Source organism: Orycteropus afer, unplaced genomic scaffold (genome assembly GCF_000298275.1).
Source record: "Orycteropus afer afer isolate SDZICR_OR568_19922 unplaced genomic scaffold, OryAfe1.0 scaffold00001, whole genome shotgun sequence".
Lineage (NCBI taxonomy): Eukaryota > Metazoa > Chordata > Mammalia > Tubulidentata > Orycteropodidae > Orycteropus > Orycteropus afer.
Genome location: NW_006921588.1, coordinates 14,311,662 through 14,334,985, shown reverse-complemented (window position 1 = coordinate 14,334,985; position 23,324 = coordinate 14,311,662). Strand labels below are relative to the sequence as shown.

Sequence of the window (23,324 nt, the reverse complement as noted above, 5' to 3'; positions counted from 1 at the left end):
AATCAGATTGACTACATCTGTGGAAAGAGGTGATGGAGGAACTCATTATCTTTAGCCAAAACTAGGTCAGGAGCTGACTGTGAAACAGATCATCAACTGTCTATATGCAAGTTCAAGATGAAGCTGAAGAAAATTAAAACAAGTCCACAAAAGCCAAAATATGACCTTGATTATATCCCATTTAAATTCAGAGACCATATGAAGAACAGATTTGATGCACTGAACACCAGTGACCAAAAACCAGATGAGTTGTGGGATGCTATCAAGAACATCATACATGAAGAAAGCAAAAGATCATTAAAAAGACAGAAAAGGAAGAAAAGACCAAAATGGATGTCAGAAGAGACTCTGAAACTTCCCCCTCAAAGAAGAGTAGCTAATGCAAATGGAAGTAATGACAAGATAAAGGAGCTGAACAGAAGATTCTAAAGGGCAGCTCAAGAAAACAAAGTCAATTATTACAATGAAGTGTGCAAAGACCTGGAGTTAGAAAACCAAAAGGGAAGTACATCCTTGGCATTTCTCAAGCTGAAAGAATGAAGATAAACTTCAACCCTTGAGTTGTAATATTGAATGGTTCTTTGGGCAAAATACTGAATAATGCAGGAAGCATCAAAAGAAAATGGAAGTAATACACAGAGTCAATGTACAAAAAAGAATTGGTTGATGTTCAACTATTTCAGGAGGTGGTATATGATCAAGAACCGATAGTACTGAAGAAAGAAGTTGAAGCTGCACTGAAGGAAATGACAAAAAACAAGCCTCCAGGAACTGAAAGTTTATCCACTGAAAGGTTTCAACAAACAGATGCAATGCTGGAAGCACGTACTCATCTATGCCAAGTAATTTGAAGACAGCTACCTGGCCAGCTGACTGGAGGAGACTGGTATTTGTACCCATTCCAAAGAAAGGTGATCCCACAGAATGTGGAAATTATCGAACAGTATCATTAATATCACATGCAAGTAAAACTTTGCTGAAGATAATTCAAAAAAGCTTGCAGCAATATGTTGACAGGGAACTTCCTGAAATGCAAGCTGGATTCAGAAGAAGACATAGAAGTACAGATATCATTGCTGATGTCAGTTGGCCTTTGACTGAAAGCAAAGAATACCAGAAAGATGTTTACTTATATTTTATTGACTAGGCAAAAGCATTCAACTGTGTGTAGATCATAACAAATTATGGATAACATTGTAAGGAATGGAAATTCCAGAATATTTCATTGTGCTCAAGAGGAACCTGTACATACACCAGAAAGCTGTCATTCAAAGAGAACAAGGGGATATGCCATAGTTTAAAATCAGGAAGGGTGTGCATCAAGTTCGAACCTTTTCACCATAATTATTCAATCTGTATGTTGAGCAAATAATCTGAGAAGCTGGACTATATGAAGAAGAACACATCATCAGGAGTGGCAGAAGGCTCATTAACAACCCGCAATATGCAGATGACACAACCTTGCTTGCTCAAAGTGAAAAAGACTTGAAGCACTTACTGATGAAGATTAAAGATACAGTCATACAGTCTTCAGTAGGGATTACACATCAACATGAAGAAAATGAAAATCTTCACAACTGGACCAATAAGCAGCATAATAAATGGAGAAAAGATTGAAGTTGTCACAGATTTCACACTACTTGGTTCCACAATCACCACCCATGGAAGCAGCAGTCAAGAAATCGAACAATGTACTGCACTGGGCAAATCTGCTGCAAAAGGGCTCCTTAAAGTGCTGAAAAGCAAAGATGTTTCTATGAAGAGTAAGGTACGCCTAACCCAAGCCATGGTATTTCCAATCGCCTCATATACAGTGAAAGCTAGACAATGCATAAGGAAGACCAGAGAAGAGTTGATGCCTTTGAATTACAGTGCTGGAGAAGAATACTGAAAGTACCATGGACTGCCAGAAGAACAAACATATCTATTCTGGAAGAAGTGCAGCCAGAATGCTCCTTGGAAGCAAGAATGGCCAGACTTCATCTCACCTACTTTGGTCATATTCTCACAAGGGACCATTCCCTGGAAAAGGATATCATGCTTGGTAAAGTGGAGGTTTGGCAAAAAATGGGAAGACCCTTGTTCTGGTTACCTCTGTGCTGCTCTGACAAGAATATACCACAAAAGTGATGGCCTTAACAAACAGGAGTTTATTCTCTCACAGTTTGGAGGCTTTAAGTCCAATTTCAAAGTGCCAGGCTCTAGGGACTGTGTGAAAGCCTCTTGACCCTGGGCTTCAGCTCTATCTCTTGCTCCCAGCCCACTGAAGCTAGAGGCTTTCTCTTCACTCAGGCAGCTACTGGCTGCTGAGGCTAACAAGCCCAAGGTCGACAAATAAAATGGCACAGTCCTGATGTTACCAAACCACATGACAGGCCATTAATTTAATTCCATTTTAAGTCCCAAGGTCAGCAGAGCATGGAAAGCTGCTGCTGAACGATGACACGGCTACATGCAGGCCCAGGCAGGCCATAAGCTAGAAACCATGCCCCAAGGCTTCTGCTTATACACAGGAAGCAAACCACAACCCAAAGGCAGCTACTCAGCTGCTTCTGGTAGATCCCACCACGGAGTTGACTGTTAGTCTCATTATGGGGATCAACTACATCCAGCTGCCTAGCCACTCAACCAAGCAAGTTCACATACAAATTTAACTACCACAACCCTCAACAAGATGGATTGACAAAATGGCTACAGTGATGGGCTCAAATATGGTATGGTAAGGATTGTGAGGATGGCACACGACCAGGCAGTGTTTTGTCCTGTCATACATAGGGTCACTATGAGTCAGAGCTGACCTGACAGCACCTAACAACAACAACAACAGATATAAAAACTCAAAATTCCTATAATGTAAAAGAAAAACTAGTTTCCTGACAACCTGGCAAAAAAGCACTTACAACAAAATGAACTCCAGCTGCTAAAGTTAAGTCTTCTAATATTTTTGTGTTCTTTGAGTAAGCATCAAGAGCGGTGATGGTGGAGTGGATAAGGAATTCGACTGCTATAACCAGAAGGTCAGCAGTTCAAACCCACCAGCTGCTGGATGGAAGGAAGACTGGGTGATCTACTTCCGTAAAGATTTACAGCCTTGGAAACCCAATGAAGGTCGCCATGGGATGGAAATGACTTAATGGCAGTGGGTTTTGGGGTTTTTTCTTTTTTTTTTGAGCAAATATAAGAAATACAGCAATTCTGTAATCACTGGCCTCTATAATCAATAGGGCTTTATATTTACAGTCTGACTTGTAATTACAATGATTCACATTTTCTATTGGCCTGATCAGTCACAATTTCATCAAAAATCAAACTTCCTCAACTTTAAATAGATTTTTAAATGATGATTTTATTACTAAATAAACACAACAAAAATATAGTTGGTTTCATAGCACTAATGAGCTTATGTGCACCACACATAGCATAAGTTCACTCAATATATACAGAGTATCTGCTTTTAAGTATTTTGTATATATTTAAATATGAGTGCACAGAGAGGATGTCAGTATGCTAAGACATTATACATATTTCATGATTTTGAATCTGAATCAGTTAGAAAACGACAAAGCTCATCTAATGTGTATTTCAGAGTTCTCTATCATCTTAAATATAAGAATACGGCTAAAAAGTACACAGGGAAATGTTGCTCATATTATGGTGCACAGAGCACTTGTATGAGAATGTCAGAATCACTGGTAGGGGTAAAAGCCAGAATAGAGTTATTTGAGAAAGGGATTGGGGGAAGTAGTATTGACTAGAAAGAGGCACAAGAAAGTTTTCTGGGGATGATGCAAATATTCTGTATCTTCACCTATATGATGGTGAGACATTAGTATCTACATCGGTCATCTAGTCACAGAACTAAGACTTATGCTTTTTTTTTTGATTTATAAATATTACCTCACTGAAGTACAAGGAGAATAAAGGGTACTTTAATCACTCCAAAATACAGTAAGTTAAAGATAGCCTAGTAACCCAGCTTAATGTAAACTAAAATTTGAGAACAATTGGCTTAATTTGTTAGTGCTAGATATATCTTTGTGCCTAACCCAAACCAAAAACCAAACCCAAGCCATGGTATTTTCAATCACCTCCATATGTATGTGAAAGCTGGACAATGAATAAGGAAGACCAAAGAAGAGTCAATGCCTCTGAATTATGGCATTAGAGAAGAATACTGAAAATATCAGAGACTGCCAGAAGAACAAACAAATCTGTCTTGGAAAAAATGCAGACAGAATGCTCCTTGAAAACTAGAATGGCCAGACTTCATCTCACCTACTTTGGTCAGAAGGGACCATTCCCTGGAAAAGGATACCAAGCTTGGTAAAGTGGAGGGTCAGTGAAAAAGGAGAAGATGGTCAACAAGATGGACTGACAAAGTGGCTGCAATGATGGACTCAAGTATAGCAAGGATCGTGAGGATGCCACATGACCAGGTGGTATTTCGTCTCTGTTATATATTGGGTTGCTATGAGTTGGAACTGACTTAACTGCACCTAACAACAACAAGAGACACATCTTTGTTTTATCCCAATTTTATTAGGACATTACTGAGTTGGGTGTGGAATAACTGTAGGAAAGTTCTGTTTTCATCTGACACTAGCAAGCCCAATATAATTCCTCAGTACTTTCAGGTATAAGGGAATGCTAGGACACTTTGGATTCCCCTAGTTTCAAAAGATTTAATGATTACTTCTAAATGTTACCTCAACTTAGCTTTTAGATACTGGCTAAAGAACCCTAAGTAAACAGAAATGCAGGCATTACAAATTTCAAGTACATTCAAATCTCAGAGAACTATTTGCTTTATAGGGACTGAATGTAAATGAATCACTGGAAATAATTTTAATTACGAGATAGTCTCTGACTTCTGTAACTCTTTTAATTATTCTAACGAAGCATTTCTGATTGATTGATACACTTTTGAAAATTCACTCTATTATAAAATAGCACATCTAAAAATTTCAAAACTCTAAAAATGTGTATGGTGCTTTTAGTAATATTTATGTCTAAAACCATATGTGATATACAAAAAAGCCCATCTCCTAGAATACAAACTTTGTAAGGGCAAGAACACTAAATTTTTGAATTTGTGGTGTTATATATAAGATTATGATTTCTACCATATCAGGATTATTGTTAACAACCTATCACAACCAGTAAGATGATGGAGCTCTGTATCTTGCATGACGTGACTCCTCTCTATCTCCAAAACTTTAGTGAACATTATCCACTCACCACCCTTTTCCAAAAAGTACAAAATAATTCAAAATGCCATACCCTCTTATGTTTACAAATAAGTCTTCTGCAGCTTTGTGAATGTGGAAAACTTCATCCCGAAAGAGAGAGAGGCAAGAACTACTCTGAAGAGCTAGCTTCCAAAGATTCAGGGCTGTAGCATCAGTATTTAGGATCCCATGGCACAAAATAAAGCCAACTTTAAGTAAAAAGAAAAGAAAACACAAATGTAATAGTACTTTCAAAGTTAGGTTCTTTCAGTTACTGTAGCTTTTCAAAAATACAGAATAAAAACACTAAATTGAAGTTTTAAAGTTAATAAAGTCTATCCAAGAGAGTAATAATGCTTTTTCATTTTCAATTATAATTTTATGTATTCTGCAAAATCAGATCTTTGAATTCACACAGACAAAAAGGAAAAAAAATTACACTTCTGAATTCTGAAGGAAATTATTTTAATAAATGAGTAAAATACATTTTCAGGAATATTTAAAGTTAAATCAAGCCAGAGGATCAGAAAGTACTTATTAACACATAATACAATAGTTATAATAACTGAAAAATAAAGCTAATATCTAAGTCACCAGAAGAAATGAAAAAATGGTAACAGTATCTCACATTTTCAAAGCATTTTTGTCGTTTACAAAGTTTTTTTGCATATAATCTCACATCATTATCCTGTGTACTTGATGCAATGAAGGTTCAATGAGGGTAAGTGACTTGCCCAAAATTATACTATTAAAGTAACAGAGCTAAGATTTAGCCTCAAGTATTTATTAACCTTAAAGTCTAACACTCTTTCAACATATTATATCACTCTCTATTATATGAATTCTAAATTACCCCTTGGGAGCTCTGGTAGCATAGTGCCTAAAACACTTGACTGCTAACCAGAAGGCTGGAGGTTCAAACCCATCAGCCACTCCTCAGAAGGAAGATGGGGCAATCTACTTCCGTAGTGATACTGCCTCGGAAACCCAAGGAGGGGTCGCTATAAGTCGGGTCCGACTTGATGGTACATAACAACAACAACAAAATTACCTCTTTGTCTTTTATTTATTTATTTTTAAACTTTTATTTTGACTTGAGTGGAAGTTTACAGAGCAAATTCATTTTCCATATAGCAGTTCATACATATTGTTTCATGACACTGACTGCTATTTCCCACCATGTTACAGCTCTCTTCCCACTTCTTCCCTTTAGTTACCTCTTCCCTATTTCTTTCTTTCCTATACATTCCTGCCCCCTGAGCTATCTCCTTGTGCAAACACTGCCCTTCTGTTCTCCTACGACTGATCACTCTAAGGAGTGTATCCACCTGATGTAAATGTCCACCCTATATCCCTATTTGGAAATCTTACACAGGAGTAGTGCTTAGGTGCTCAGCTGCTAACCGAAAGTTTGAACCCACCAGCCAATCCACAGGAGAAGATGTGTCAGTCTGCTTCTGTAGAGATTTATAGCCTTAGAAACCTTATAGGGTCACTATCAGTTGAAATCAACTTCAGAGTTGTTTGTTTTTTTGGAGGGATGCTTCTTCATGTTCTCCTTAACCCTATATACTAGGATATAAGACATTATCTTTCATTCACTCTCAACATTTACCCAGTGCCTACCTTACGCAAGTCATTGTGCTGGGCTAGTTACAAATCAGTCCCAGGCTTCCATGTAATTCTCAATAGTCATTCCCGTCTTCGAACTCCTGAATCACATTATATTATACCTGTACTACTATTCTCACATGTAAACATATCACTTGCCATTTATCTTTTTATTCTTACCTCAACCTTCCTATAAAAGGGTAGCTATACAAGCAAGCTAACTCTTTAAGTAAACAAATATTGTAGAGTTATATTTACACAAGTATATTTAACTTCCTAAATTCCTGGAAATACATGAAAATATTTTCATACAACATGGTTCCTAAATGTAAGCCAATTATTTGATCTGATAAGATACCAAAGAAACCCATTTGAATCACTTCAAACCAATCTGTACAAATCTTAGAAGGAAAAACTACTATACTCCATATGGCAACAGGATAACACACATCAAACCATGCCCTGTTTTATATGGACATTTAAACCATTGTCAAGAGAAATTCTGTTTATAAAAGATTTTTGCCTTATGTACTATTTACCCCAATTCTCCTGAGTAAAACAAGATTTCACTTAGTATCTTATACCTCCTTATATACTTAGATTTACAAAACACTTACTACGGATAATAAAAACTTCTTCTAAAAATTTGGTGAGTTTAAATATATTCATTTTTTTTAAGATAGGATAAAAGTAGGTAAATGGATTTAAATAAAATGCCGAAGATTAGGGGAATGGTTTGGTAATAAAACTAGACACCAACCTCCTTTCTCTACCAAAAAACTCCAGTGAAGTAACAGGGGAAACAAAAATTACAAAAAAAAGTCATAAAAATGGTGTTACTGTTGTATGTTGTCAGGTCAATTCTGACTCACAGCAACCCTGTAGCAACCTAGTAAATAAGAAAAGTGGTGAAAAACGTTGACAATACAAAGCAGATAAAACTGGACTGTCAAGGATAAAAGACAGGAAATACTAATCTAAAACTTCAGAGATAGAAAAAGATCTTTCCAAGGAATAGCCCCAGTCTAACCAAAAGAGTAAGAATAGACTCTGAAAACTACACCAGGATAATTAATATTAAAACTGCCTTCAAAACAGTTGAGCCCTCAACAATTCTAGGCCCTAAATAAGTCTTGGCTCCAGGCTAGAATCGAGAGCAGTGGTTCTCTGACGTTAGCCTGCATCAGAGTCATCTGGAAGGCTTATTGAATCACAGACTCCTGGGCTCCACCCAGAGTTCCTGATTCAGTGTATCTTGGGGAGGGCTGGAGATTCTGCAGACTATGAAGTTCCCAGTTGATGCTGATGCTGCTTGTCCTGGACCACACTTTGAGAACCAGAATTCTAAAGCACCTCTCTAAAGAAAGCAGACTACTGATCCACTGTAGAAAGGAACTAGTGTGGGTACTGGTGTCAAAAAAAGGAAGTGCAAAGTTTGAGCTAACTCATAACTTCTGTATTCGGTCTACTCAAGGCTCAAATATATTAAAGCAGAAAAACACAGAGAAAACCTTCCTTACTTTGGCAACTGTGGTTACCCCTAACCTGTCTGCCTTCTCCATGTCCATGTATTCTTTATTACAGCAGCCTTCCTGCTGACCCCCTCTGCTTATTACACAAGGCCTTCATCAACTTTCCCATTTAAGGTAAAGGCTATGGAACTCCAGAGGTCACTCACGTTAGCCAACTTTACTGTAACCCAACTATATGCATACATACATATATAAACTGAGACAACAACTAAGGATCACCACATCAATTTCAGCAAAACCAATACATACATATATATATATATATATATATATATATGTATTTATATATATATATATGTATTTTTTTTTTAAACCGTCCATATGGTTTCCAAGGCTGTAATTTTTATGGAAGCAGGCTGCCACATAATTCTCATGTGAAGCAGGTGCTATGTTCAAACTGCGAATACTCTGATTAACAACCAAGCACTTACCCAGTGCACCAGGGCTCCTTAAGGGCAGACAGTGTACATTCAATTCCTCCTCTTTCATATTAACAACTGGGCTACACAAAATGTTAATCCATACAAAAACAAGGATAGTCAGAAATTCATAGAAATTTGATAAAGATTCATGACTAGAAAATAATGCTCTAATTATTAGATTGTACTGAATCTAATAATTTAAAATGTAGGCTTTTATTTTATGTGTCTTTATTATTTCATTTTTTCTGGTAATTCTAATAATTCACTTGCATTGCATTTTCCATAAGTATCAATTCATAAAGCACGAAAAAAGAAAAACTGGTTCTTCACCACAGTTTAAACAAAACACTGTAATAAAAAGTCAACAAATAATACCAAATTTTAATGAATCAAGAAATGAGAACTATTAATAACCACAACAAAAAAAACCCATCCAAACTCACTGCCGTCTGAAACTGAGTCTTAGGGTAGTAGAAAGCAACTGTTTTATAGCAATTATTATTCTGTCTATGTGTCTATTTCCCCCAATTTGTGGATTCTTGGAAACAGAAATTAACAGTTTTATCCCCCATGCATCTAACAAGCAGTCAAACATGAGTCATTTTATGTATTGAAATAAATTAAAACCAAAAACATTTATTCAATAATAAAACATGACAAACCATCAAAAACAAAACAAAAATTTAGTTTTGAAGGTTATACTGAGAGGCAATATGATGTAGAACATGAATATTGGAGTTAGCCAGAGTTCTTACTCTGTCTTTGTCATTACTAGCTTTATGATCTAAGTTTTGGTTTCCTTGTCTATAAAACAGACTATCTAACCTGGGTAAGGGAGCTCTGGTAATGTAGTGCCTAATGCACTTGACTGCTAACCAAAAGGCTGGTGGTTCAAACACACCAGTCACTCCTCAGAAAGAAGACGAGGCGATCTACTTCCATAGTGATACTTCCTCAGAAACCCAAGTAGGGGTTGTCACAATGAGTCGGGTCCGACTCGACCGCACATAACAACAACAACAACCTGGGACTGAAGGAGATAATGCATGTAGATGACTTAGCACAGTTTATGGCACAGTGGTAATACATATTACCTGTTCTTTTTCTCCAAAGTTAAAACCTGAAGAGTAATCAAAAAATGACCAGTTTTACTTACAGATAATCCATTTTTCCATTGCATCCAGAGAGAGATATTCACAAGGCATCTTAAAAAAAGGAAAATGCAAAGTTGTGGTTAAAAAACACTCTAAAAAAATATTCCACATTGCAATCTTCTCTCTTCCTCTTGAGAATTTTTACTACTCAATTCTTGTTATCTAAACAAATTTGAAAAGGTGAACAAAGGTCTTATACTATCTATATAAAATTTCAGTTAATAAATGGACAAGGAGAGTTTCACATTTGCATACCCTCAAACTACCCTTTAAAGAACTCTGCTGCTAAATTGTTCTATAATCTAGTAAATAACAACACTTAAGCTTCCCTAGCCTATTTGATAGCAGTACTCTATAAATAAAATTTTAATGTTAAAAAATGATTTACATAGATAGATGTTCACTGTCTCATCAAATTCATTAACTATGTATGTATATTCTCCATATGTACAACACCTATTTTCAAACACAGAGAAAAGATTAGAAATAAACAGAATATTAATAATGATTTTTTGTAGCTGATAAAATTTGGAGTGATATTTTCTTCTTTACATTTTTTGGATCGTCTATATTTTCTACCATGATAGGATAAAACAAACTTTTAAACCTAAAAAAACAAATCAACATACTATTAACTATATTAGCTTGGCGTCAGTTTTTGTTTAGAGTCTAGAAATAAAAAAATTTAATAGTCTGATTTAACTATGAGCATTTTACAGTAAATTTCACTGATAAACTATAAAAAAAAAATACAATGCACTGCTTAACTTTACTATTTTCATTCAAAAAAAGTTCAACAGAACCATACAGTGTCAGACTGTGCAGGGTTAAGCATTGTACTGGGTGCACTGATGAGACTCAATAATTGGGCATTTCTCCACTGGTCAGCTGAAAGATTCCTTCGAGGATATACCATCTGAAGAGAAATTAGGGCATCTGAAAGAGACTAATTAAAACAGAAAAAGGAAAGTTGAAAAACAGTTTCTTTTTCTACTTAAATTTCAGCTATAATTGAAAGCACAGGAGCACCTCAGGTACAGCCCCCACCCATCCTGTCTGTCAGTGAAGGCTTGTATGTTTTAGCAGAGCTTTCAGACTAAGATAGACAAGTAAGAAAGGCCTGGCAATCTACTACTGAGCATCAGCAAAAGAAAGCCAGATGGATCATGAAAGTTTGATCCACAACTGATCATAAGAATGAAGAGGGACTGGGCATTTTATCTCTGCAGTGTAGTAAATTACTTAGTATGCCTTTTCTACCCATAAGTCATTGTAAACTCAGTGGTGAAATGAGCAACTGAGGAGCTCCTGATTGTAAATGTTATCCACGTGGAGTATTTCTGTTGGGCGTGGCACAATACAATGTTCTGGGAGGGTCCCACTCTCTCTCAGCTGCTTAAGAGTTCTGATGCTGTGATAGGCTAGTTTGACCATCCTGCTGGGCTCAAAAGGAGGCCTCCTAGAGGCAGAACTCTCTCTCTGACTGCTGGTTGAGGAAGATGTGCTGCTGAAAGAGACAAGGGCTCCTGAGACACGCATTGCTGAGTGAGACACCGAGGGACCAGCACTGCTGGGAAAGAGACTGTGAGAGACTGTTGGCTGAGGGACGGTGGACAGGGAGAGAGATTGAGCATTTTTCCTGAACTTGAATTGCAGCCTGTGGTGCTTCCCTAATAAACACCATAATCTGTGAGCTTTGTGTGGCCACTGCAGTGAATTATCGAACCCAGGTGGTGGTGGGTGCTTTGGGAGGAATGGTTGGTGAAAGGGCTGGAGGGAGGCAGCATGTCTGGCCTTGTAGGAATAGGCCTTGGGCTATTGATGGTGATTCTGCCTTCCTCTTGTGGGGTTCTAGGAGGTCAGAACATGTGGCCTCCTATGCGATCTCAGTAAGTCAGGAGCTGACTTCACGGCAGTCAACAAAAACACAACAATGGCTATGAGCTTCCACTGTACCACTACAAAACAACAAAAGCTAATTACAACCATGCTCTATAATATGTAAGATGGGTACCAACCCTCCCTCCTTTGACTCTCCCCTCCCCACTCAGTTTCATAAAATCTACACAGATTCCACATTCCTGAACTAAGAGTTCAGCTTAGGAAACAACATTACTTTCATAAAAATTAAAATGTTTGACAATCTTGGGACCTTTATTTCAAAAGGTATAGGGAATCTAGAGTCATCTTTTTGTGTAATAAAAATTTCTACTCCAATAGTTCTCACTGGAAGAAAAAGACTACAAGGTTATTTAGGTCAAGTGTTAATAGATCTCAACATGTTTCATATTTCTCCAAAGAATGCCTTATAAAAATTATATTCTATATTAATAAATTACTTAACTTCTATTTACCAACTGGTCTATTATAATTTTATCATCAAAGTATTTAATGTTCCATCCCACCTGTTTTTTGCTTAACATCTTAATTATCCTTTACTACTCATCCCTGAAAGAGCTCTGGTGGTGTAGTAAAGTATTCGACTGCTAACCAAAAGGTCAGCTGTTCAAACCCACTGCTGCCCCAGGGAGAAAGCTGAGGCAGTCTGCTTCCTTAAAGATTTACAGCCTTGGAAATCCTATAGGACAGTTCTATCCTGAGTCAGAACTGATTCAATGGCATTGGGCTTAGGTTTATGGGTATTCATCTCTGCTTTCTAAAAACTCAGTACAGAAGTTATTTTTTAATCTAACTGCACACAAATTGCCAAGGAAGCATGTTTAAAACAAAAATTCTAGAGCTCCACCTGAAACTTAGTGAAACAGAACCGCTGGGAGTGGAACCCAGAGATCTCTGTACTTCCACTAACCTTTACCAAGTGATTATGACGAGAATTATGTTTTCAAAACTAAATGAGATTAATTTTTAAAAAATTCTGGTAAATGAAAGATAGCTTTTTATCGAAATTCTAAGATATCATGGAACATCAGAAAAATCAAGATTAGGAAATAATTGATCTAATTCAAATGAATAATTCTTCTCATTGTGCTAATGACTATGGAGGTTATAAAAAGGGCAGTCAATAGCCTTTAATAAAATTTTCATGGCCTAAGAGGGGAAAAAGGAGCTCTGGTGGCACAGTGCCTAAGGCATCTATCTGATTGTTAACCAGAAGGCTGGCAGTTCAAACCTACCAGCCACTCTGTGGAAGGAAGACTGGGCAATCTACTTCAGTGAAGATTTACCACCCTGGAAACCCAAAGGAGTCGCTATGAGTCGGAATCAACTCAATGGCAGTGAGTTTGGTTTTGGTTTGAAGAGGGGAAAGAATCAAATGTGAAGCAGCTAAATGAAAACAAGGCCATTAGGAAAGATCAGAAATGCACTGAGAGACAACATAGGAGAGAAGTAGGGAAGTCAATTCTAGGAGGAAACAGCCAATACCAAAATAAGAAAGATAGGAGATGACTACAATATGTTGGGCATATCCTGATACTTTATCCTATCCACCAGTCCCTTTTAAACTAATAATCCAAGTAATTATAAGACACAAAACCTATATAAATTTACAGATATAATGGATATGCAAAGAAATTAAGCTAGAAAAGTATCCCGAAAATTTTCTTAGAAATTAAATTGAATGAAAATTCTTGGTGTTAACTGTATGGTATGTTGAGAAAAAGGATAGATTCATATAAAATACTGTTATCATTTTTGAAGCATCTAATTCTCAGCATAGCTTTTAGCATCACAGCACCACACAAGCCCCTACAGGACAACTAACTGACAGAGGCGTGGTAGCATGTGACTATTAAAACATATCTAAAAACCTACCTTGCTATGGGGTACAAATTCTTCCATCATCTTCTTTAAAGGGTTTTCATAATCCACAATCATTTGGCCAAGGCGTGGGTATTCTCTGTCACTTAAAATAGACATATCAAATTTCACTGAGTTGCAAGCCATCAAACTGAGAATTTTATAAAGAATTTTATAATGCAGTTCCCTACCTTGCTCCATGGGTCATTTCATGAGCATAGTTGTATAATCCAATGATTGCCTTCCTTTCTTCAATTCGAGACAGCAGTATCATTAGTGTTGTATAGGTTATAATCAAATCTAAGTAATTCTTTGTTAAATCAAAGTTTACAGTCTAGAAAAAAAAATGCAAGTTTAACTCCTTCCTATTTCACAAACATTTAAACACACACGAGATATTCATGCAGCTAATGAAAGCTAGCAATTTTCTACAGTTATTTATTTTATTCCCATTTCTAAAATTCTATCTAATTCCTTTTATTAAAAACATGTCTAAAATTCGGGAGTTCTAAGTTTTATGTTTGGGACATTATTTTATAGATATGATCACCTTTTCCAGACATAATTACATCTTTAATGTGATCACCTTTTTCACACTAGTAATGGTTTAAAAGGATAACCAAAACAGAATAGTAAGATAATACTTGGTGCTAATCCTACCAAATAAGAAAAAGAAGTATTTAAAAAAAAAAAAAAGTTCACCATTAAGTTAAAGGAATTACTTTCACTTCAAGTCAATGAAACATTTTTCACTGTGACGTCCTACACTAGGAAACTGTCTTCCTAAGAAATATTCTATCAAGTATGCCTTTTATAGAGAAAAATATTATCCATTTAAATTTTGTTTAATTAGGCATATTAAAATAAAATATTCAAATTAAAAGTTACTTTGCAATAATACAAGACTTATACCCAGTGACATTCTATGAAACAAGAAAATATAACTACTTATATTAAAAAAAAAAAAAAAAGAGCAACCAGCCACATTAACAATGCCAAAAAAAAAAAAAAAAAGTATATATTCGTACTATAAATCTTTTCTATAAAGAAAAGCATTCAATCACTTTAGCTCTGCTGGAAGCAGAATGGAGAATTGGAATTTCTTCCAAAAAATGATACTTACGATATCAAAGAAGACTTGGCAAACATCAATAGTATTCAGCAATTCGCAAACATGGTCCTGAAAAGAAAAGCTCTTTTTAATCTTTTACTTGTATAAATAATTTTAAATTTAGAAAACTTCTAAATAAACTGTATAATAAATTTATTTTCTGGAAGAATTCTAATTTTATTTTCAACAAATGACAAAGCAATATACAATTAACAAATATGGAAATCTACCTGTAAAACATTAAATTTCATATTTAAAATGCATACCTTAAATTCCATAACATCTACAAATGTGAAGTAATATAATGCCAGATTTTTCAGAATTTCTGATTTTTCTTTCTGTAGTTGAGCAAGCTGTTGCTGTAAAAAAAAAACATCAGTGTATGTTGTCTACAGAGAATTAAACATTTAAATTACTACAAACTATCTTCTTTTATGATTGCTATATGGAAGCACAAGCTTTAAGAATAATATTTCTAGATGATTCAGGCTTTTTTAAAAACCAAAATACTCAAGACAGCAACTGCTAAGAGTGATCAGCAACTGACAGTGTGAGGCTATAAAACGAATCAAAGCAGATTAGTACCAAATTGTGCTACTACTAAGGAAAATTGGAAAATGTTAGGAAAAACAATTATCAAATAAACTCTAAAAAAATTGAAACAAACATGAGCATGATCACATTACTAGAAGTAAGAGAAAAGAAAGTGAAAAACATTGCATCTTATACTACAAAAAAACAATATGCTGTATAAATTTGGAACTTACCAAAAAGAACATCCAGGCAAAGCCACGTTACGCATGCAAAATAAAATGTAGATACAAACATAAAATACAGTAACGGTTCCCTGACCAATCCACAAAACACAATAATATATTAAACAAAAACAAAAATCACCAAAAAAAAAGAAAAATGAGAAAGAAGCAAAAACTAGAGTTAGGACACCAGTAAACATAAGAAAGAGGAAAATGTGAATACAAGACTTACTATTTAACTACATTATTAAATTTATGAAAGTTTTAATTTTTCTTTTAAATCAATTGTCAATATAATTTCTTAAAGAATCCAGCCTTACTAATATAGTAAGATCCTATATTATAATAACAGGACTACCAGGATCCCAATAAATCATCTAGAGCCTTGATACTCTTGAGTATAGTCTGCAAAACAGCAGTTTCCACATCACCCAGGAAAAAGCAGAATCTCAGGACCACCCTAGACCTAATGAAACAGAATCTACATTCAATAAGATCCCCAGGTAATTCAAATGCCCATTAACCATCTGAGAAGCACTTATTTCAGAATACAAGAGAGAACTAAAAATATATGAAAGAGTTCCAAAGCATCAAACTGGTATCAAAGCCCATATAATTCTGACCCTCATCTAGTTCCTATAGAACAGGAAAGTTAGGAGAGAGGAGCATCTATACATAATCATTAAAATTAACAGCTGTGAGCCTAAAACCAGGGGAAGAGTCAAAAAAGCTATAAAAAGCCAATTAAGAATAGCAAGGACAGCAGGCTGGTAGACCAAATATTATAGAGCAAATCACCCTAAATACGGCAGGCTCTGAAGACATTTAAAGATGTAATTATGTCTGGAAAACATTCATAAACGAAATCTCTCATTACTCTCCCTAAATGCTACACAGTTTAAAGTATACTTGTAGTGATATATAAAAGAAACAGACTATTTTAGACAATATATCTGTTTCAAAACAATTCCATGTTTACATATACATTTTTAGGTCTCCAGGTGGTGTAAATGCAAGTAGTTTGTGTTCCACTGCTAACCTAAGGACTGGCAGTTGGAAAACATGGGTACCAGGAAGAAAAGGCCTAGTGATCTGCTTCCATCTGCCAAGAAAAGCCTATGAGCAGTTCGATGCTGTAACACATGGAGACACCGTGAGTTGAAATCAGCCTTGATGGCAACTACCACCAATATACATATTTTGAATCATTACCACTCACAAAAACTCATGCACAAAAAAAGTCCCAATTTATACCAATTGCCTAGTGTAAATAGTGCCCACTTTCAACTTCAGTGTTGTACTTTGGATATAAATTAAGTGAATATTTAAGAGATAATCTATTTCCTCAGATTATACTATCTTTACTTTGTTCAGTAACATTAAGTTTATGATTGATATTTTTGTCCTTTTTCCTTCTTTTCAGTACTTTAAATTTGAGTTTTCAAATATAACATTTGAGATACACTCAACAGTAGGATAAAAGCAAAAGTATAATTCAGTTGCTAGTGAGTTTAATAAAAAGGATCTAGGACTCAGTCAGTCTTCTCCACTAAACCTACTAGCTCCCCTTGTTTGCCAACTTCTTCAAGAAAAAGAGATAAATAGGTCAACTTTGTGGACATACAGTAAGGCTTGAAGCAAATAAAATCATCACATCTATGGGGGGGTTAATCCACTTTTTAAAAAGGTAGTATATGTCCTGGTTTGTCCCAGTGTATGCCAGTTGCCCATTTCAACTTCAATGTTATACTTTAGACATAAATAGCATGGTTATGGGCCTTACAGATCTTTTAGTGTTGTTGTTGTTAGGTGCTGTTGAGTTGTTTCCGACTCATAGCTACCCCATGCACAGCAGAACGAAACACTGCCCGATCCTGCGCCAGCTCCATGATCCCTGCTATACTTGACCCCATCATCGCAGCCGTGTTAATCCATCTCGTTGAAGGCCTTCCCCGAACTCTTTTGTCGATCCTCCACCTTACCAAGCATGACATCCTTCTCCAGGGAATGGTCCCTTCTGACAACATGACCAAAGTAGGTGAGACAAAGTCTGGCCACTCTCACTTCTAAGGAGCATTTCAGGTGCTCTTCCTCCAGGACAGATGTTAGTTCTTTTAACAATTAATGGTACTTTCAGCATTCTTCGCTAGCACCACAACTCAAAAGCATCAATCTCCTTTGGTCTTCCTTATCCATTGTCCAGCTCTCACACGCATATGAGGCAAATGGAAATATCATGGATTGTGTCAGGCGCACCTTAGTCCTCAAGGAGACATCCTTACTCCTCAGCATTTGAAACAGTTCCTTCGTAGTTGACCTTCCCAGTGCCACACGTTGTCTAATGTCCTGACTGCTGCTTCCATTGGCATCAATTGTAGAACCAAGCAACGTGAATTCTTTGACAACCTCAATCTTCTCTCCGTCTATTGTGATGCTGCTCATTGGTCCAGTTGTGAGGATTTTTGTTTTCTTTATATTGAGACGTACTCCATCTTTTAGTACAAACTCTCATTTTAGATATTAAGAATGTAATGCTCTCAGAGCTTTAAAGAACCTTCCTATGTCCAAATCTTACCACTCATACATCATTCCATTTAAATGTTAACCCCATTTTCAAGAAACCGTATCTGACTGAACTCTTTCCTTGAATGCAAATAACACATCCCTCCTCTAAATGTGTTTAATTTCTACCTCATATCACAGCTATCTCCACCACTATAAGAGAGTGTACTAGATTTGAGTTTTCAATTTCTGCAGCTCATATCCTATAGCTCTGCACTAAAGAAGTATCCAATTTAAACATTTATCAAATGAGTGGGCATAAGGAAATGACAAACCTTAAAACCTTTAAATGTCAAGTATCAGACACTGTTTTTGGTAGTCAATGCTGGAAAGCCTGCCTTTCATTTTACAATCATGGCTAAATGCCTTAATATCTCAGAGCTCAATACCCTCATCATCAAAATGATGTGGACAGTTAACCAAAATAATGTGCATAAGAACATGCCTGGTACCCAGAAGCTGCTCATTAACTGTTAGTTGAAAAAAGAGGCTCACAGACCATTTCAACGTAATTGAAAAGTATTAACTCTAGGTTCAACATCCAGCACATGGTTTTCTTAGCTTATTATCTCATTGTTTTGTGTAAAATGTTTTAGATAAAAAGCAGGAAATGGTTTAAGAATAACATAGATCAGTAATAAAGTGTGTTACACAATAAAACATAAGAAAATTATTGTTTTCAGAAAAACTGATTCCATTTGCTAATGCTTTAAAAAATATGTTCATGTAACACAAGGTTAATTAGCTATATGATGCTTTCATTATATATCTACCTGTTCAACAGTCCAGTAAAATGTGCAAAAGTGAAAATAAAAAGGACAAACATAACCACGCAGATCACAAAATAAGATCTTATATCTGCCTTGAAAAATCTGAGCAATTAATCTTTGTTCAATTAAGATACATTTTCCACACAAAAATAATTATCTAAAACATGAACTGAAATTTAGCATTGACTAGTTTTCATTCTTCTAAAGTAAAAATATTAGCAAATTATCCTAAGAATCAATACCTAACAAAGCTAACCCACCTATTTTCAATACAAAGAAATGCAGCTATAGTTTTTTATCCATTTCAATTACAACTTTCTTTCATTATCAAAACTGCTTACATATAATAGATTGTATTTCTTGATCTAAATTATGTTAGTATTTTGTTTCTCAGAAAAGAAAGCCAAATAGAGATGTTAGGTTTCAAGGAAAGTTTTATTCAATTTCTTAGTATGATGTTCTAAGCCAGGCTTTTAAGAATAATAGAGAGCCGAGACCATCTGGGTAAACCTCTTTTAAGGACTGTCCCTGCTACCACTCTAGCCATCAGCTCTCATCTGGACTATTATGGTAGACTCCTGACTGGTCTCTATATCCTTCCACTCTTGCCTCTTCTGTCTATTCTCCACATAGCAGCAGGAAAGTGGGCATTTTAAGATACCAAATTACCCTGCAAATTGATTCCAATGATGGTTATATAAGATGTTAACACTGGATGATGAGTATATCATCTCTGTACTATTTTTGAAAATTTTCTGTTAAGTCTAATTATCATTTTAAAATATGAAGTTCAAAAAATTTCTAGTGGTTTTCCATCACAATTAGAAATACAAAGTCCATCAGTGACTCATAATAAAAATTAAATGGGGCCCCGGCCTATCTCTCAGACCTCTTCTTTCATGCTCTTCCAGCCTCACTCAGTAGTTGTCACATTGTTCTACCTTGGAATTCCTCAAATTCACCAAGCTTACTGCCATTTTAAAGCCTCTGTACTTGACGTGTCTGGGATGCTCTCTGTCACTTCTTAGCATAGCTCAGCCCTTCACTTCATTTCTCTTCAGAGGCTATTGTTGATCACCCTTAATTAAAATGATTTCCCCATCATCATTACTCTCTCACCCGTTATACTGCTTAATATTTCTTCCAACCACTTATCTCCATAGGATACCATCTATGTATTCATTTTAGTTGTTGTCTAATGTCCCAACTTGAAATTAAATGCCATGAGGACAAGAAGTTTGTCTTATTTCCTGCTATAACTCCAGCATCAGGAATACTGGCACATTGTAGGTACATAATAAATGAGTAAGAAATAAATGATGCTCAAGTTTATCAACATCATAAAGAGACTTTTATCAAAGTCATAAAGGGAGACTTTAGTCTTTTTTTTTTTTTTTAAAGAGAGTCTTCATTTTCAAAGTTGCATTACCCCACCAGCCACTCCTCAGAAGGAAGACTGGGCATTCTACTTCTGTGGAGATACTGCCTTGGAAACCCAAAGAGGAGTTGACTCAATGGTTGTGTTGGTTTTTTTTTTTTTTTTTTAATTGATTACGAGTGAATGCAGTACTAGGTAACAACTCATGTCTCAAGTGAATTTATATATCTTAACACACACACAGAGTATTAAATCCATCTCTGGAACAAATCTCCAAGATTGGGTACAATATTTCATTACGTCCTTCCAGGACAAGAAAGTACAAAAGAGGGAAATGAGAAGCAACGAAAGAGAATGACATATCCATAGCTAATATAAGCAATCTCCTAAGCTTACATGAATATCCAAATTAACACAAAGATTAATTATTTTAAAAAAAAAAGGATCATAGGAGCGTATCTAAATTCCTTTGTAGGACTTTCCTTTTAACATACATAAAACTATTCCACTGGCAGTCGTAATTTTAGGACGTTTTTCTCAGCAAAAGGGAGTTAAGAAAATTTTAGAAAAAGTTATCTTAACACTAACCTAGTAAACAAGTGTTACTGAGTGTTTAAGGTGTGTTACAAAATTTAATCCTTATAATCACTTCTTTTTTTGAGATTTGAAAACAGAACAGGTCAGTTGCCAATCCAGGTCTGTAACACCTTTAAGCCAAAACACCTCTTCGATACACTTCAACATTCAAGTTGCCTTACAATAATAGAAAAGCAGTATAGGGACAGGCAAAGCTAAAACTCTGATAATCTTTTCAGAAAATAACTTTTATTTAATTGTGCTCTCATTTATTTCACAGACTTAAGACTTCTGAGAACTCCTCTAATTCAACTCCACTTCATTTTATATATCAAGAAGTGATATTTTTAAGGTTACCTGATCAGTTTAAATTAATGCTGAAAAGCAAAGAATAGAAATTTTACTTTTTAAACAACTGAAAGCAAAATAGTTATACTAATTTAAAGGCTATGCCCATAACTCTTTACAATATTCCTTTATTTTCCCTCTGAGCAAAAGATGGAGTCTGTTTTCCCATCCTTAGAAGTGGAGGTGGTCTTATGACTTGCTTTGACCAACAGAAAGCAGTGGAACTGACACTGTGTCATTTTGAGGACTTGGGATTAATTTAAGAGTCCCTGCAGCTTCTGCTTTTGCCTCCTTGGAACAATGCCCTGGTGAAGCTTGGTATAAAGTGTCATGTGAAGAGAGAGGCTCAGCATCCTCGCTCTCCTACAAGGCCCATCTCCCCAGCCAACCCACTAGCTCGACACAGCTCAGGAGACCAGCAGAGAAACTGCTACAGAATAATAAGAGTAACACGTTATTGCTATTTTAAGCCAGTAAATTTGGGGTAGTCTGTTATGCACAATAGAAACAACTGAAACAGATTAATATAAACTTCAGCAATATAAATTAACTTCTATTCTATCTGAGCAGGTAAAGTGAACTGATGAAACTAACTGTATTATTAGTATTAGAAAATCACTATGTGCCCTATTAATAGTGTAATATCTTTGTATAAAATATGTCAATAATAATATACCTCATACATCATTTAATGGTATCATTTTCAACTGTTTATGGAAATAGAAATGAAGTCATTTCCTTTACATTCAATTTTAATAATTAAAAAAATTGTTCTAACATGCAATTACCATGATTTCATAACTGAGTATACCAAACATAAGGCAGGCTTTTCTTACTGATTACATCTCATCACTGTAATCAATAATTTGAGTTATTTATAGAAAGATGGCCTCAGGTGCCACTGAAAGCAATCTGCCAATATTAAATGGTCTTTGCCTTGGCCTGCTATACTTCTTTAAGTTTTTAATTCTCTTCCTCACTGTCAATTGTCATTTGCTTCTTCTGATGAGAGTGCTTTTTAATATGCTGTGTGCTACAAAATAGTTGTTACAATTCAACAAGCTTGGTCACAGTAAGAACCAAAAAGCTCTTCTCTGAATAAATTTTATTCTAGAATATCATTTCTAGTTGCTTGGAATCATTTGTTTTTTATAGCTTTACTGAGGTATAATTTATATACCACAAAAGTTCACCTACTATAAGTGAATAATTCAGTAATGACAGTAAATGTATAGAGTTGTACAACAAGCACCACTATCCAGTGTTAGAACATTTCCATCATCCCCAAAGTGTCCCTGTGCCCATTTAGAGTTAATCCCTGCTCTTACTCTCAGCCCTCAGCAACTACCAATGTGCCTGCTGTTTCAAAAAAATACGACTTTTCTAGACATTTCATATAAACAGAATCATGTAAGATGCAGCCTTTGTATCTGGCTTCTTTTACTTAGCACAATGTTTTGAGATTTATCTATTTGTAGCATGTTTCCATTGTTCATTCCTTTTAGTTGCTGAATAGTATTCCACTGAATGGATATAATACATTTTGTTTATCTATTAACCAACTAATGGACATCTGAATTGTATCCAGTCTCCAGTCATATTACGAATAATGAATGCTGCTATGAACATGTCTTTGCATGGGGATGTAGTTTTCATTTTTCCTGGGAAGATGTCTAGGAGTGGAAATGCTTCCTTTCTAGTGCTCAGATTCAGAGAGGCAAGTTTTATGAAAAGTGACCTGCAGAATAAGTGGAAAGTTACTGTAATTAATATACTATTATTAATTCGGTCAACAAATATCCCAACCTATTTTTCTGTCATGTATTACAGGAGACTTTAGTATAAAATTGTGAACAAAACACTGACCCTACCCTAAATGAGCTGACAGACTACTGAGGAATATGAATGTACACATACAGGAAACTACCACAGGAAACAATATTTATCTCTTATTTAGATAAATACTCAGTTTTAGAAGCTGTTTATTCCCCAACTAACTTCTTGGTGCAAGGGTCAAAGATGGTGAAAAATACCATGATTAATTTCCACATTCCCTTTAAGATAAAAACCAAATAATTGGTAATAATATTAATGAGGAGAAGGAGCAGTGGAACAAAC

At 35.5% G+C, this 23,324-nt stretch overlaps 1 protein-coding gene across 1 annotated transcript in view; it reads right to left on the bottom strand.

Moving 5' to 3' along the window:
• Positions 1 to 23,324, bottom strand: part of NCKAP1 (NCK associated protein 1) — a 141,155-nt gene that overhangs the window by 75,123 nt on the left and 42,708 nt on the right. Inside the window, exons 4-10 of the mRNA XM_007934903.2 lie at positions 15,084 to 15,176; positions 14,830 to 14,886; positions 13,898 to 14,040; positions 13,722 to 13,812; positions 10,756 to 10,893; positions 9,950 to 9,998; positions 5,281 to 5,437 (exon numbers count right to left, since the gene is read on the bottom strand). Of these exons, the coding sequence (XP_007933094.1) occupies positions 5,281 to 5,437; positions 9,950 to 9,998; positions 10,756 to 10,893; positions 13,722 to 13,812; positions 13,898 to 14,040; positions 14,830 to 14,886; positions 15,084 to 15,176 (728 nt within the window). The remainder of the gene's footprint in view (positions 1 to 5,280; positions 5,438 to 9,949; positions 9,999 to 10,755; positions 10,894 to 13,721; positions 13,813 to 13,897; positions 14,041 to 14,829; positions 14,887 to 15,083; positions 15,177 to 23,324) is intronic.